Genomic DNA, 14,753 nt, shown 5'->3' with positions numbered 1-14,753 from the left:
TGAATGAGTTTTATAAAGTGTATATGTATGTGTGTGTGTGTATATATATATATATATATATAATATAATATATATATATATATATTCTGTTATGTTTTTTATATGCTCAGTTCAGGGAGTGGCATTATTAGATGTGGCCTTGTTGGAGTAGGTGTGTCACTATGTGTGTGAGCTTTAAGACTCTCATTCTAGCTGCCTGGAAGTCAGTATTCTGCTAGCAGCCTTCAGATGAAGATGTAGAACTCTCAGCTCCTCCGGCACCATGCCTGCCTGGATGCTGCCCTGCTCCCACCTTGATGATAATGGATTGAACCTCTGAAGCTGTAAGCCAGCCCCAATTAAATGCTGTCCTTATGAGAGTTCCAGTAAAACCCTAACTAAGACAGAAGTTGGTATCAGGTATTGCTGCTTTTGTTCGGAAGAATGTGGATTTGAGAACTTTGGATTTGGAAAGCAGTGAAATGCTTTAAATGGGGCTTAATGAGCCATCCTAGTAGGAAAATGGAAGTCCTTGTTGCTGTGAGTGATTTGAGCTGTGCAGACCTGGTCCAAGAAGTTTCAGAAGAGAATTTCAATATGTGGCATCGAGACTGGTTTTTTGGTATTTTGGTGAAGAATGTGGCTGCTTTTTGTCCTTGTCTTTGTCTAAAAAATATCTGAGGCTCAGGGAAAGAGCTTTATATTAATTGCATTGACAAAAGAAGTTTCAAAAAAGCATAGCAGAAACTTTGTTCTCTGGTTAAGTCTCATGAAGAGTGTTTTGAACAAGCATAGCAAGATTAGAAAGAAAAAATATAAAATATATGGTTCAAGTACTAAAGGGCCACCAGGAAATGAAATGGGACTGAACCCTATGTACTAGGAGATAACAGATTAAGGGATTTTGGGACAAGATTCTACCCAGCTAAGTTTAGATCCAGGCATGGTGATACACACCTTTAATTCCAAGAGACAAAGCCAAACAGATCTCTGAGTCCAAGGTCAGCCTGGAACAAAGAAGGTTCTATGTGAGGAAAAGTTTAAATCCAGGCATGGTAGTACATGCCTTTAATCCCAGCATTACAGGAGACAGAACCATGTAGATCTCTGAGTTCCAGGTCAATCTACAGAGCAAGTTCCAGGAAAGCCAAGCTTAGGCAGAGAGGGAGTTGGAAAATAGAAAGCTGGTAATAGAATAAGGGGGCCATGTTCCAGCCCCAGAAAGCAGTAGAGCCCAGCAGCTCCTGCCATGTGGTTCTGGATTTAGTGTGAAAAATAAAAGGGACAACTGGGACAACTGATGCTGGTTAACTGGAGCTAAGAAATTAGTGGTGATTAAGAAGAAACTAACATCACTGAGGTGAAATCTTTGGGGAAGTGTTTTCTGAAAGCACAGAAAATAGCCATGGTTGTACCTTGTGCTGCAACTGTACTTGCTAATTTGTAAGAGTCACCCAGGTGGTACTGTTTTGAAGGCATCATGAAGAGTAACTGAGGCTTGGCACTGTGAGAGGCCATGGAAGGCCATTGGTGAAGGTGCAGCCTCAGTAGTAGTTGACCACTCAGGACTGAAGGGGTCACGCAAAAGAGCTGAGGCTTGACACTGTGAAGAGAGCCTATGAGGGGCTATTGGTGAAGCCTAGGTGCTGTGGAAGACCCCAGCCTACTAGAGATGCTGGTACAATGGGATGATAACCCAGAACAGCAGCCATAGTGGAGTGGATCAACCTGAGTTTACAGTTACAGAGAGCAGAGCTGGAGAAGTGACACCAGCCCATTGGAGGAGCCCAGAAGATCATGTGTGGATCCCAGACATTGAAACAAGCAACTGTAACATTGAAGCTGCCTGGGAGACTCCAAGATTTTCGAAATGCCAGAGCCATAGGATATCTCCTGACAAAAGCTGCTAACAGGGAGTGGGTCCAGCCCAGGAAAAGAAGTTTGTTGCAGTCAAAAAGATGAAAAAGGAGTTGGAGATCTGAAAACTGCTTTGACATCAGACATGGAGATGCAGAGTTTGGTTAAAGTTTGCCCAGCTGATTTCCTGACTTGATTCAGGGATTACTATTAAGTCATTGGATAACTCTCAGAAGATACTTTGAACTTTGAACTTTTAAATTGTTGAGGCTGCTATGAACTGTGGGGACTTTTGAGGTTGAACTAAATGTATTTTGCATTATGTTATGTTTAGGTTTGGCCTCCATAGACTCATGTGTTTGAACAAGCCTATGGGTGCCAGGGAGTGGAATGTTATGGCTTTTGTATATGCTCGGTCCAGGGAGTGGCACTATCAGGTGTGGCCCTGTTGGAGTAGGTGTGGCCTTGTTGGAATATGTATGTCACTGTGGGTGTGGGCTTTAGGACCCTCATCCCAGCTGCCTGGAAGTCAGTATTCTGATAGTAGCCTTCAGATGAAGATGTAGAAATCTCAGCTCCTCCTGCACCATGCCTGCCTGGATGCTGCCATGTTCCTGCCTAAATGATAGTGGACTGAATCTCTGATCTTGTAATCCAGCCCCAATTAAATGTTGTTCTTATAAGAGTTGCCTTGGTCATGGTGTCTGTTCACTGCAGTAAAACCCTAACTAAGACATAGTCATACATATCAAAGTATAGGATATTAGTGGGCTCCCTGATGTCTCCCAAATGCCTTTCTCAGCCATAACCATGTATTTACAGTCATGGGTTCCCAATAGGCTGCATCAATTAACATTTCTGCCACTCCACTAGGAGTATTATTCCTGGTACTCCAAATCCCCACCAGCACTTATTCTTGTCTATGCAAATCTGTAACTCATTGTGGGCTTGTTTAAGGTTTATTGAAAGTTCTTCCCAATTTCCTTGATTCTCTCTCTCTCTCTCTCTCTCTCTCTCTCTCTCTCTCTCTCTCTCTCTCTCTCTCTCTGCCTCCCTCCCTCTTCCTTCCTCTTCCCTCATCCCTCCTAACAGTCTCTGTGTATGACTGTGCTAGTTCTTTGAGAATTTTATATAGTGTGTTTTGACATTAACTCTTCCTTGTCTAAGTCTTTCCAGATACCCTCTCTTCCTCTTTTGCCCAAGTTTGTGCCTTTTTTTTGCTTTCTAACAAGACAAATTTGTATTTCCCAAATATACTTAAATTGTGATCTTCCACTGGAGTATAGCAGACCTATTAGTTGCTATACTTCTAGAGAACATTGATCCTTCCTCTCCCAGAAACTAATAATTGCCAGCACCTTCTGTGCTAGGAGTGAAACATCATGCCTAACTCTCATTCAGTGTTGGGATTTGGTCCGGCTTGAGTTTTCACAGATCTTGTGCATGCTTTCACGACCACTAAGGATTCATATGTGCAGCTGTCCTGATGTATTCAAGGGACACTTTTTTGTTGTGGTCATCCAAAACATCTGACTCTAATGTTCTTTATACAATGATCCCAGAGTTTGGACTGGGATGTGTGGTGCATATGTTTTGTTTAGAGCTGAATATTTTATATTTTCACATTTTCTACACCTTGGCTAGTTGTGGGTAACTTTTTTGGTCATGGTCTACTGCAAACAGAAGCATCTCTGATGAAGGCTGAGAGAGATGAATTAATCTATGGGGATAATGCCATTAGGAGATAAGTTAATGCTATATCCATTTAGCAGAATAATAGTAGACTCTTGTACAGAGTCTGTGATCTGTCTAGCTCTAGATTCTTGGCCTAATAATGGTGGCAGGTGTGGGTTTTTGTCTTGTGAATGGAGCCATGAGTTCAATCAGAAAATGATTAGTTGTTCCCATGAGATTCATGCCACTATTTGACCAGTGTTATGTCTTTCTAAGCCGGTCATTACTGTAGCTCATAGAAGTCACAGCTGAGAATGAATGATGATTCCCTTTCTCCTCTGGTAGCATATGACATCTTCCAGCACTATGAAAGCTAGTCAGTAGAGATGAGGGTCAGTACCAGCTTAATTACTCAGTGTTCTGTGACTAAAGTATGTGGTGTCTTCAGCAATAGTGTCTGACTGTCAAGTTCTGGAGGACAATCAAAATATTGGAAATAGTCTGAGTCATGTGAGCATCCTGAGGAAACCTAATGGCCGACGAGTCAATCCTGGACAGTGTCTCGGGTATCCATGTGGTTTGAATGCATGCATTTCATAGGAAAGGAGGGATGAGTTTCTGCTCCTATTCGTGATTGGTGTTCTGGTTCCTCCTCTGAGACTAGATGAGAATGGCAAGCTACTCAACTTCTCTCAGGCCACATTCTTGTAATTGTGTCTTCAGATTTAATCCATGACAGTATTCTTAAGTTTAACGTACTCTGTCCTCTGTGCTCTGTTTCATGTTTATCCTACCTCACCCGACTAACTGGAATTTCGAATCAAATTCAATAAGCCAAAATAAAGTCTAACTTAATCTGGGCTGTTCACATTGAGAACATGGTTTCACCACACATTTCTAGACATCTAGATGTTAAATTATGACTTTTCCATTTGTCTTCAGAAGTGATGTTCAGGTAATTTCCCCTTAATATACATCTATATAGGTTTTCCTTGTTTTTAATAGTTCTATATTCTGGATATGCCCATTGTCAAATCTACATATTACAAATTCTTGGTTTGTTTATTGCTTTCTTGCTAGTGTCATCTGATTGCAGTTTTAATTTGAAGAACCTGTAGTTTCAGTTAGTACCTTTGTGGCCCATTAAGAAATCTTTACCCCTTCATGATAAATATTCTCCTGTCCACCACTTAATGACATTTCCTCATATCTTGGAACATCTTTGTTGTGTTCCTTTTCATACTGTGAATTCTTCAGTCCGGTTGGCATGAATTTTTCTGCAAGGTGTTGTTTTTGTTATAGTTTCTATTGCTGTGATAACATGCCATGATTAAAACTTGGGAGAAAAGTGTTTATTTCAATTTAAAACTCTCAGGTCATACTCTATGTCCAAAATATTCTTGGATGTATGATCTTTCACTGTAGCATAGTTAGCTCGTTAGGAGTTAGATTCTGGGAGAAGCTGACCTTTCCTTTCCCAGCAGCTAACAACGTCCAATCATTCCAAGGCTAGGGGTGGGACTGTGTGTCCAACTTCCCACTCCATGCTGGGATTTGGTCTAGACTGGACTTGCACAGGATTTTTACTGTGTAATTTAAATTGGCTGGATCCAGAAACTCTCCTGGCTCTGCTTCTGAAGTGCCATGACCATAGGTACGAACTACAATGCCCGACACTGGTAGTATATTTTATTCATGTTTATAGTTGTGGTTAGACTGCTTGTTACCACGCCCAGAATTCATTCTCTATCCTTACTTGTAATGTGGTTTGAATTGGCTTTTTAGAATTTTCCCCTTCTTTTGTTTCCTCTTTAGTTGTATCTTCTAACCTTCCATTACTGGCTTTTACTTCTGAGGCATCTTCTCTTAGGTAGCTTCATTCCCCAGACAGGCACATCTACTGTATGGGTTGAAATAGCATCTTGCTCTGAGAATGACTTAACTTTGAGTTTGTTTTTGATAAAGAATTCCCATAAATATCAATATTTGATATTAAGCTGATTTCTACTGTGTTGCAGACTCTTCACAATTACATTGTGTTTTCCGTAGCCCACAAACATTCTACCTTGTGGCATTTCCAATCTGGAATTCCCAGCTGAAGTCAATCGTTATTCACTAGATTTTTCCAGTTGCACTGACCAAAACCTTGGTTGTATTTAACTAATGTTTCTCTTTCACATTTCTCTTCTAACCATACAGAAGATCCTTTTAATATTAAAAATACACCTGTTCTGAATCACAGTCTCCATTGCTCTTTCACTGAAGCTAGAGTACCATTGTTGTCTCTTACCCATGACATCGCTTTAACAGACTTCCTTTATGTTTGCTTTTTAACAGAAAAAAAATGAGGATTCTTTCAAAAAATTATAAATCTCACTATTATTAAGCTCAGACCCTATATTAAACTCCATGTCACTCCAAGTTAAACCTGATGCTTTAAATGTCCTGCAGATGAGTACATTATCTCCCTCTTGTATTTTATTTTATTATTTCTTAAACTTCTGTCTTGTGTTTGTACCTCCTCATTAACTCTGTAATGGCCTGTCAGTCACATCTTGCCTCTGGAGATTTATATCAGCTATTTTCTGCCTTCTGTATGCTTCTCCAAGATACCTACAAGTATATTTCCCCCATTTCCTCAAAGTCTTTATTCAAATGTCACCTCCTCAATAGAGCCTACTCTAACTCCCTATTTAGAATTCCAATCTGCTAACAACCCACCTTTTAAGATTTAATATTTGAAAATTGTGTGTGGGTGCGTGCACCCACATGTGGGCATATTCACGTGTAAGCAGGTTGCCAAGGAGGCCAGAGGTGTTGAATTTCCTGGAGTTGGAATTACAGGCAGTTGTGAGCCACCTGGTATGGATGCTGTACATATTCTTAGCTTAATATGCCATATTTTCAGTCCCATATTGAAGTAAAATATAGTCATTATCACCTAACACTCTAGGTATCTGCTTATCTTTAGTGTATCATATATTGCTTGCATCTCACTGGGTGGACATAAAGTTACAAGTATTTGGACCATTACCTGCTCTTTTTTAGTAACGCAGACCTAGCACCCAGAAACACAGGTACCCAATAAACATACAGCAAGGGAAGATCTGCAATCTCACAACTTCTGGACACTTCTAGTCACTGTTATCCTACTCCGTGTCACCATCATCAGTTAGCAGGAACATTGAAGTCTCTTCCCAGTGCTTTCCCAATTTCCTGTCACCCTATCATCATCTTCTGCAGACTGGTTATAATGTTTCTTCGGAGACACAAAACGGTCATGCCACTGAAGCCTCCTTTGCCCTGAACCCTCCAATTATGAAGTAAAATTTAAAAGCCCTCGATTGTTCAAAGTGAAAAAAACAAAGAAACATAAGAATCTGGCTTAAGACCAGCTCTCCAACCTCTGCTTTTGACATTCTTAGAATTAGCAAAGCATGCTCCCAACTGCAGGCCTCTGCATTCGTTCAGAAAAAAAATCAACATTTGAAATATAGTGTGATTTCTCTTATTAGATCATAAGAGCCACAAAAGTTGAAATTGATTTCTTAGAAATCAACCAAATATGATGGGCTTTTAGTTAATATTTCTTGAATAGTTAAATGAACAAGTAGGGCAACTCTTAACCCATAGACTTGGAAGTCAAGATTTTCTTTAGAGAGTGGCTGTGAAGAATGGTAGTATTGTATGGACCAAATGACGTTAAGTCATGAAGAATTTAGTACATTAACTAAAGTGCTTAGTAAATGGTAGCCAAGAAGAAAAAGGAGACATTGTTCACAATGTTAAATCCCCTTCAATAAGTTGGTATAGTGTCCATTTGTAAGCTTTGAGGAGGAAGCAGAGCAATTCTGCCAAGCCCAGCTTTCAAAGCATAAGTGTTTCAGCTAAGCAAAGAATGTCCCTGAATGTGGTTCACTGAAATACTGATTAACATAGGGCTTGATACATAGTAAGTATGAAACATTGTTGACAGTTATTATTTCTATTATTTGGATATTAGTGTTTGTTGCAAATTGGTATTTCATTCTCTTCCAGATTTTTAAAATAACTAACAAACTGAAATAAATGGTTTGGGATTCAAGAAATTATCTGCAGCTTCTCCCAGGGCAGAGCCCAGACCTCTTGATTCCTGCCTAGAGGATTTTCTCAGAAGCTCAAGAACTCTTGCTCAGAAATGTCTTGGCCATGGGACTCATTTGAATGTGAAATTAAAATCCTTAGGTGTTCAGAAAAGAAGGCAACTCTCTCTTTTCTGGTCCACTTGGGTCTGAACTCATTCTTCTCTCTTAGTTTCTTCTTTTTGTTCCCTTCTCTACCTCTAGCAAGATCTTAGGACTGGCTTTAAGTGGCTGCCTGACATTTTCCTTTAGAAACGTGCAGTCCTAACATTGAATCTGGACTATCAGTTTTAATCATTATTATAATTTGGAAAGCCAGAGTGGATAATTTTGACAATGAGATGGTTAATGTTATGTGCCAGTGTAACCAAGCCATGGGTATCCAGATATTTGGTAAAACCCGATTCTGAGAATGACAATATTTGGGGTTGAGATTAAGCTCTGAACTGACAGAATGTATAAATCCACTTTGTCTTCCAATTCAGCACTGCATCTAACCCTATTAAAGGCCTGAATAGAACAAGATAAGCAAATAAGTGGGAACTACTGTATTACTGTACTACTAATGAAGGCCATCAGTTTTTCCTATATTTGGATTTGAACTGAAATATCGCCTTTCTTGAGTCTCTAGTTTGCTGAGAACTGTCAATTTCCATGACAATGTGGACCAGTTACAATATGTCTATATATCTGACTCTGTTTCTCTTTTTCTTTCTCTAAGTATATCAGTAGATAAATGAACAGACACAGGAAAAGGTAAAGATAGGTAATAGACAAAGAGATAAAGAGATAGATAGATAGATAGATAGATAGATAGATAGATAGATAGATAGATAGATAGAAGATAATAGATAGATGATAGATAGATAGGTAATAGATGACAGATACATAGACAGATAGATGTATAGACAGATAGATGAACATATACACACAAACACCCTATTGGTTCTATGTCTCTGGAAAACAATACCCAGTGTTTGGACAAAGCCTGACATATGTGGCACATATCCCCTTAAACTTACATTAGACATCACTCAGCACCAACTTCCCTTCAGGATGTTGGACATTAACAGAGCTAGGCTCATAGCTTATTTTTTGACTTCTATGCCAAAACTTTCGTCATTCCCTGGCAGACTCCATTCACCTGGTATGTCTTTCCCTAGGCAGTGTAAGCCTTATAGATTCTCAATATGAAATAGAATGAAGGCTTCTCTGGGCATATGATATACCTCAAGTTCTGGGAACTGATTTATAAATATCAATAAATAGTTACTAAAAATAAAAATAAATAAAAATCCTTTTTACAGAAGAACGATGTATCATGGAGAATGCAAATTAACCTGCTCATCTTTAAAACAGTCATAACTATACTCTTCCCAAAAGGATTCTTTTGGGGTTACATATAAAGTGTTTACTGTCCCATCTGATTTATAGTAATATTAAAAAATTGTTTGAAACACTTGCTAAGGAGCCTTTAATAAGAGAAAATACTGTGATTTTGCGTAGGGAGATTAGATTCAACTCTAAAGCACCAAAGGAAAAAAAGTTGGGATTTGTAGCCAAGGAGTTAGTTGATGAGGATCAGTGGGCAGAAAATTACTAAGAGTAAATGGAAGGAGAAAGCAGGGTTCTAGCTAAGTCAACTTAGCAGGAGTCTTGCTGAAGACAAGCCAGGGCAATCAGACATAACCTGGGCATGGTGAAGGATGACGTTCCTGGTCCTTTACTGAGGATGGGGGATTGAGGATAAAACAACTCATCAACCTTCTTGCTCAAACTAAGCAAAGTTGGACATTGTGTTGGTTAGAGGTAGTTGTCAACTTGACAGGATCTGAATCACATGCAAGGAGTGCCACTATTTATAGCTGGGAAGGATCATGGTGTATGTGGTAATTGGTGTGGGAAGATCCATCTTAGTTGTGGGTAGGACCTTTCCCTAGGCAGGGACTTCTGGAATGTAGAAGCCAAAACAAACAAGCAAACAAACAAAAAACGAAGACTGAGCAGTTCCATTGCTCTCTTCAGATTTTAGATATTAAGGGACTCACTGCTTTAGTTTCCTGCTGTCTTGACCTCTCTGCCATGATGGATCTCTTAAACTGTGAGCTAAAATAAGCCCTTTCTCCCTTAAGTTGCTTCTGTTGGGGTATTTTATCATAGCACAGGCAAAAGAATCTAAGACAGACACGGAAATGTAAACTTTGAGGCTGTCGGTTCCATGTGATCTAAATACATTGTGCTCGCATATGAAGTTCTCAAATGATAAATAAATAAACCTTTAAAAACACAAGTTCTCATTGGAAAGATAATTCAGAGGGTCTTGACTAACATTTGGCTAAGGCATCAGTAGGCATTTAAACATGTTGCTCAGACCACTATTATAACATCTGTTAAAATATCTACCCAGTTTAGTGGTGTTTGCTTAGCTAAAATGCCTAGCAAAACCTAGTGGATAATAATCCCAAGGTTTTGTACACATACTTACCACATCAACTATGCCGATGTTGTTCCAGCCTTGCATTATGGGGAGAAAAGATATAAACATGGGAATGACCCAGCAGCCTCCCAGCATTAATGCGATGCGTAGAGGGGTCATCTTGTTTCTATAAACCAAAGGTTGACAGCAGATGGCATAATACCTGGAGAGACAATTAAGGGTGGGCCACAGGCAGGGGAAAATGAGGAGAGGGGAAAGATCAGAGTAGATGAGGGAGAGAAGGAAGAAAGAGGAGTAAAAAGAGATGAAAAAAAGGGAAAATATTGAGAAAAGGAGAATCAGAGGAGGAGGTAAAGAGTAAAACAGGAAAACAAAATTGGAAAGAAATGAGAAAGGAGGTGGCAGAGGAGGAAAATGAAAAGGAAGGGAAAAAGGACAGAGAACAAAGAAAAGAGTAAAGGCAATTATACAATAAAAAATTAACACATGGCTGAAACATTTGTTCTGCATAAACTGTTTCTATAGCATCTGAAGGTCGTTGTCTCGAATTGGGTTCACTTCCCTCTTCATTTCCCAAAGTCTTCTGCAGCCTGAGAAGCATGAAGGTCTACTCTGCCTTGGATTTCCACTCTCTGAGAAATTCCTTGAGCCCTCCAGAACCCGATAGATACACAGGTACTTTTAGCTTCTGTGACTATAGTTTGAACTATCACAGATCTGTTCCCTTCTTCCTGTTGGCTATGCTGAAATGTATGTACTTCTATGCTTCTCAAATTGTTATCCAGGCTTACCCTGTCTCCTCTCCTCTCCCTTAATAGACTTCGCTGAGGAGAACATGTAGATTCGGAGGCTCTCCTGAATCACAGCCTGCTGGGCAGCCACCTGGAGCATACATTTCCACCACTGAGTCAACCCTGTCTCCGGTAAGTACCTTGTATTTCCCCATTAAGGGTGCATGCACCTCCTGGCTTCTCTCAGTTAATATGGGACCCAGTGATACTCAAGCTAAAATGTCAAAAGTAGAATTTACATATGTTGTTTCTGACAGTGACCACTTAAATGTTTTTCTAAAGCTAAGAACATAAAATCGCAAACATCTCAACTCGTTGGTATTGCCATCTTATTGAAAGTACTCTCCCCATATTTACTGTGATATGAGCCCGTTTAAGAATTCACTGTTTACCCTCTAATCTTGTGCCTAAAGTGCTACATTTCTTCTACCGCCACAAATAGCCTCAGCTTGAACTCCCAGACTTGATCCCACATATTATTCCAGCCTATCCAAATGGCGGATGCCTTGATTGGCATTGCTCTAAACTAGTATACTTTGCGGATTCAGAGAAACAAATGGAAGTATTAAAATCCCTTTAAAATGTAATGTTGAGGGTGGTGTTATAGATCTAACACACACTTTCCCAAATCCTTATACAACTTACAGTACACAGTCAGGATACACTCAGTATCCTGGGAAACGGACAACTGAAGTTCAGATGTTGGACAGCTCCTTCATCAGGGGCTAGGGAGGGAGGCAGGAATGCCTACTGTGCAGACAATTATGGAAATTTGAGCTTGCATAGACATGGATTATTAAGGAAGGTAGCAAAAATTCTTTCTTATCTTTAAAATATTAGCAATAGTAAAGAGGGGGAAGACTATTTTATTTATTTTTAAACTAGGTTGGTAAAATTCTGAGTGCTAGATTAGTGTATATTTAAGAAAACATGTGATTGTGCCCAGATTCACAATTCAGTTAAATTTTGTCCTTATTTAACAATAAACATAGCAATCTTTTTAACTGGTAGCATGGGACAAAAGCTATGGAAATATGAACTTTTTGTTTATTTTTATTTTTTTTTTTTCATTTTAAGACAGGGTTTTTCTGTGTAGCCTTGGAAGTCATTCTGTAGACCAAACTGGCCTTGAACTCAGAGGTCTGCCTGCCTCTACCTCTGCTTCCTGAATAGTGGGATTAAAGACGTGAGACATCACTGCTCAGAAAAAAAATATAAGATTCTTAGCTAAAACTCACAATATTGACATAAATGCTGAAGCTTCTTTTTGAGGATTTTGGTTCCCTCGAGGCAGAGCTCTCAAAAATCCACCTTTTATATTTGGAGTATCTTTTCTCATATCACAAAATCTTCTCTTTCAAGCAAAAAAAGTGTAGAAACATTGTTTTGTGTATGTGTGTTGTTTCTAAGAAAACTGCCCTGTTGTATTGTGATCTTTCTCTAAAATATGCATGGTAGCATCATTAGTGAGAAGTTGTTAGTCAAATTGGCAAGTGTTCTGAGATTCCCTAACACACACTGACTGGGTTGATTGTAACAGTCACCATTGATTTTCTTACCAAAGACTCTACTTACAAAATATTACACAACACACATAACTACTGTTATGAGTGTGTGCACGCATGTGTGTGTTTTTGTAGGCATGTCTGTGTTTATGTGTGTGCAGAGGAGGCCAGAGGTCAATCTTGATTATCATACACCTGTTTTTTTTTTTGTTTGTTTGTTTTGTGAAAAAGGGCCTTTCATGGGAAAGGAGTTCATCAAATATTCTCAGCTGGCCGACAATCCCCAGGGGTCTGCCTGTCTCTAACAAAGCCTGAGATTACAGGCGTGCACACCACATCCAGCTTTTTTACAGAGGTTCTGAAGCTTGAACAACATGTAACTTTAGTGACAGGAGTGTCTTTCCAGACCCTCATGAGCTTTTTTTTAAAAAGACAAAATACACAAATGTATCCAACTCAAAGATGAAGAAATAAAAATTGATGAGGCCATGGAACACAGAAAAGAAACTACTACTACTATCATGTTCTCAAAGCAGTATAATTTCTAACTGCATTCCAAGTACTCATTCTTATACCACAGATAAGTGTGGCTTTTGCACCATGTCAAAGAAGCTTCTCTTTTTTCAGAAGATGGAGACCAACACAAAATCACAACTGCTCAAACTGTAGAGAAGAGTGGGCCATGGGTAGCAGCCCCAGTGGATAGATCTACAACACAACTCCTAAGGCTCAAGGAAAACAGGAGAAGAGATACCAGAAAGATTGTAAAGGCCAGAGGATCAGAACATCTGTTCCAAGATAGTCTCGTATCAAATTTAAGACACGATATTGAAGGAAGCAAAAAAAAAAAAAAAAAAAAAAAAAAAGGAGGGTGTCCTTCTTCAAAAAGAGTTTATTAATGTAGAAGAGGTCACAAAAATTGAAAATGCCCATCCAGGTCAATCCTGCAGCATGTCCTTCTAACAGTGAGAATTAGAAGACAGGGGTTGTTCATTCTCAGGCTAAATGGATGCTGTTTAGCAAACAGAATTGTGGTTTATCTCAGGAGTAGACTTAGAAAAGTTCTGTTCTTTAGCCATTCGTAGAATATTTTCTAGTGAACCAAAAATACTTTTCCAAAGTCATTGGATAAATGTTCTAATGACAAATTAGGTTTCAGATGACCAGGATTAACTAGAATGTAACAAAGGGATTTACAAAAGTAAGTTCTTATGCAAACATTTCAAAGTTTGCTCACAAAACTCCATAAAAGTCCCCTTTGGTAGACAACTTGCAGCTTCTCCAACCACAGCCACATGCAAATGAGCTATGTAATTGCTTTTAAATGTCTCTAGGGACACAATTTACTCTGACAAGTCTTAGATGACAGCAGTATATTTTAAGCCCCAAGCTAATGTCTTCACCACTCCTGCAATTAAGGAAAATTCTACTTTTCCGTTCCCTGCTCTCTAACCACAGGTAGAGAAGTACCCAGAACAACCAGGAATCTTGGAATTTTACAACTAGCAGGGATTTTAGCAGTCAGCCTCATGTCTCCTCACAGTTTGGCACCGACTTCCTTTACCTTACTCATATGCCTTCTAGTCTTAGAGATAGCTATTGACCCTCTTCAAGACAGTTTCTTCAGTTGTAAGGTGGGATAATGATTTTATGCCATCCACTTGCTGTGAGAATGGAGGAGATAATGTTGAAAACATAGGAAGTTTCTAGTATACACATGTAGTAAGCTATTTATCAAATAATATGAAAATACTTGGATCAGCATCTCTCCTAGTACTTAGAGAGTCTAAGACACAAAACACTAAACAAACTGTTCCCTCTAGGTAAATGGCTGTGAATGATGGAGTTTATTGCATATAAGATGTAATATGTACTATTGCTTACAAGTCCTGGGGTCGGTGTTCCACAGTAGCACCTAACCACAACAGGGTAAACAGAGATCTCATCTATATCAATACATATCTATACCTATACACACAACACACACACACACATGCACATGCACACACACACACGCACTCTTTTTTGTTTTCCCTTAATTTATTCATCTATTTACTTTAGATCCTGATCACTACCCAAGCTTCTCCAAACTCCCCCACACACAGTCCTTCCCTTCATTCCCTGTCCCCTTCTCCTCTGAGAAGGTGGACCCCTGCACCCCATATTCTCCCATCATGGCACATCAAGTCTCTGTTGGGAGTAGGTGTATTCTTTCCTAATGAGGCCAGATAGGGAAGCCCAAGTAGAAGAAATGTATTACATGAACCAGTAACAGCTTTAGAGATAGTCCCCGCTTCAGATGTTTGGGACCCGCATGAAGCCTAAGCTGAACATCTGCTACATATGTGCAGGGTGTAGGGGTGGGGGGAAGTCCATCCTGTGTATGCTC

At 39.4% G+C, this 14,753-nt stretch overlaps 1 protein-coding gene across 3 annotated transcripts in view; it reads right to left on the bottom strand.

Moving 5' to 3' along the window:
* The window catches only part of Htr4 (5-hydroxytryptamine receptor 4), a 185,051-nt gene that overhangs the window by 67,769 nt on the left and 102,529 nt on the right, over window positions 1–14,753 (bottom strand). For all 3 annotated transcript variants that reach the window (NM_012853.2, XM_006254793.5, XM_017600859.3), the window contains exon 5: window positions 10,117–10,270. In NM_012853.2, coding sequence (NP_036985.2) covers window positions 10,117–10,270 — 154 coding nt within the window. The remainder of the gene's footprint in view (window positions 1–10,116; window positions 10,271–14,753) is intronic.

Source organism: Rattus norvegicus, chromosome 18, assembly GCF_036323735.1.
Source record: "Rattus norvegicus strain BN/NHsdMcwi chromosome 18, GRCr8, whole genome shotgun sequence".
Lineage (NCBI taxonomy): Eukaryota > Metazoa > Chordata > Mammalia > Rodentia > Muridae > Rattus > Rattus norvegicus.
This window is presented reverse-complemented; position numbering and strand designations above follow the sequence as displayed.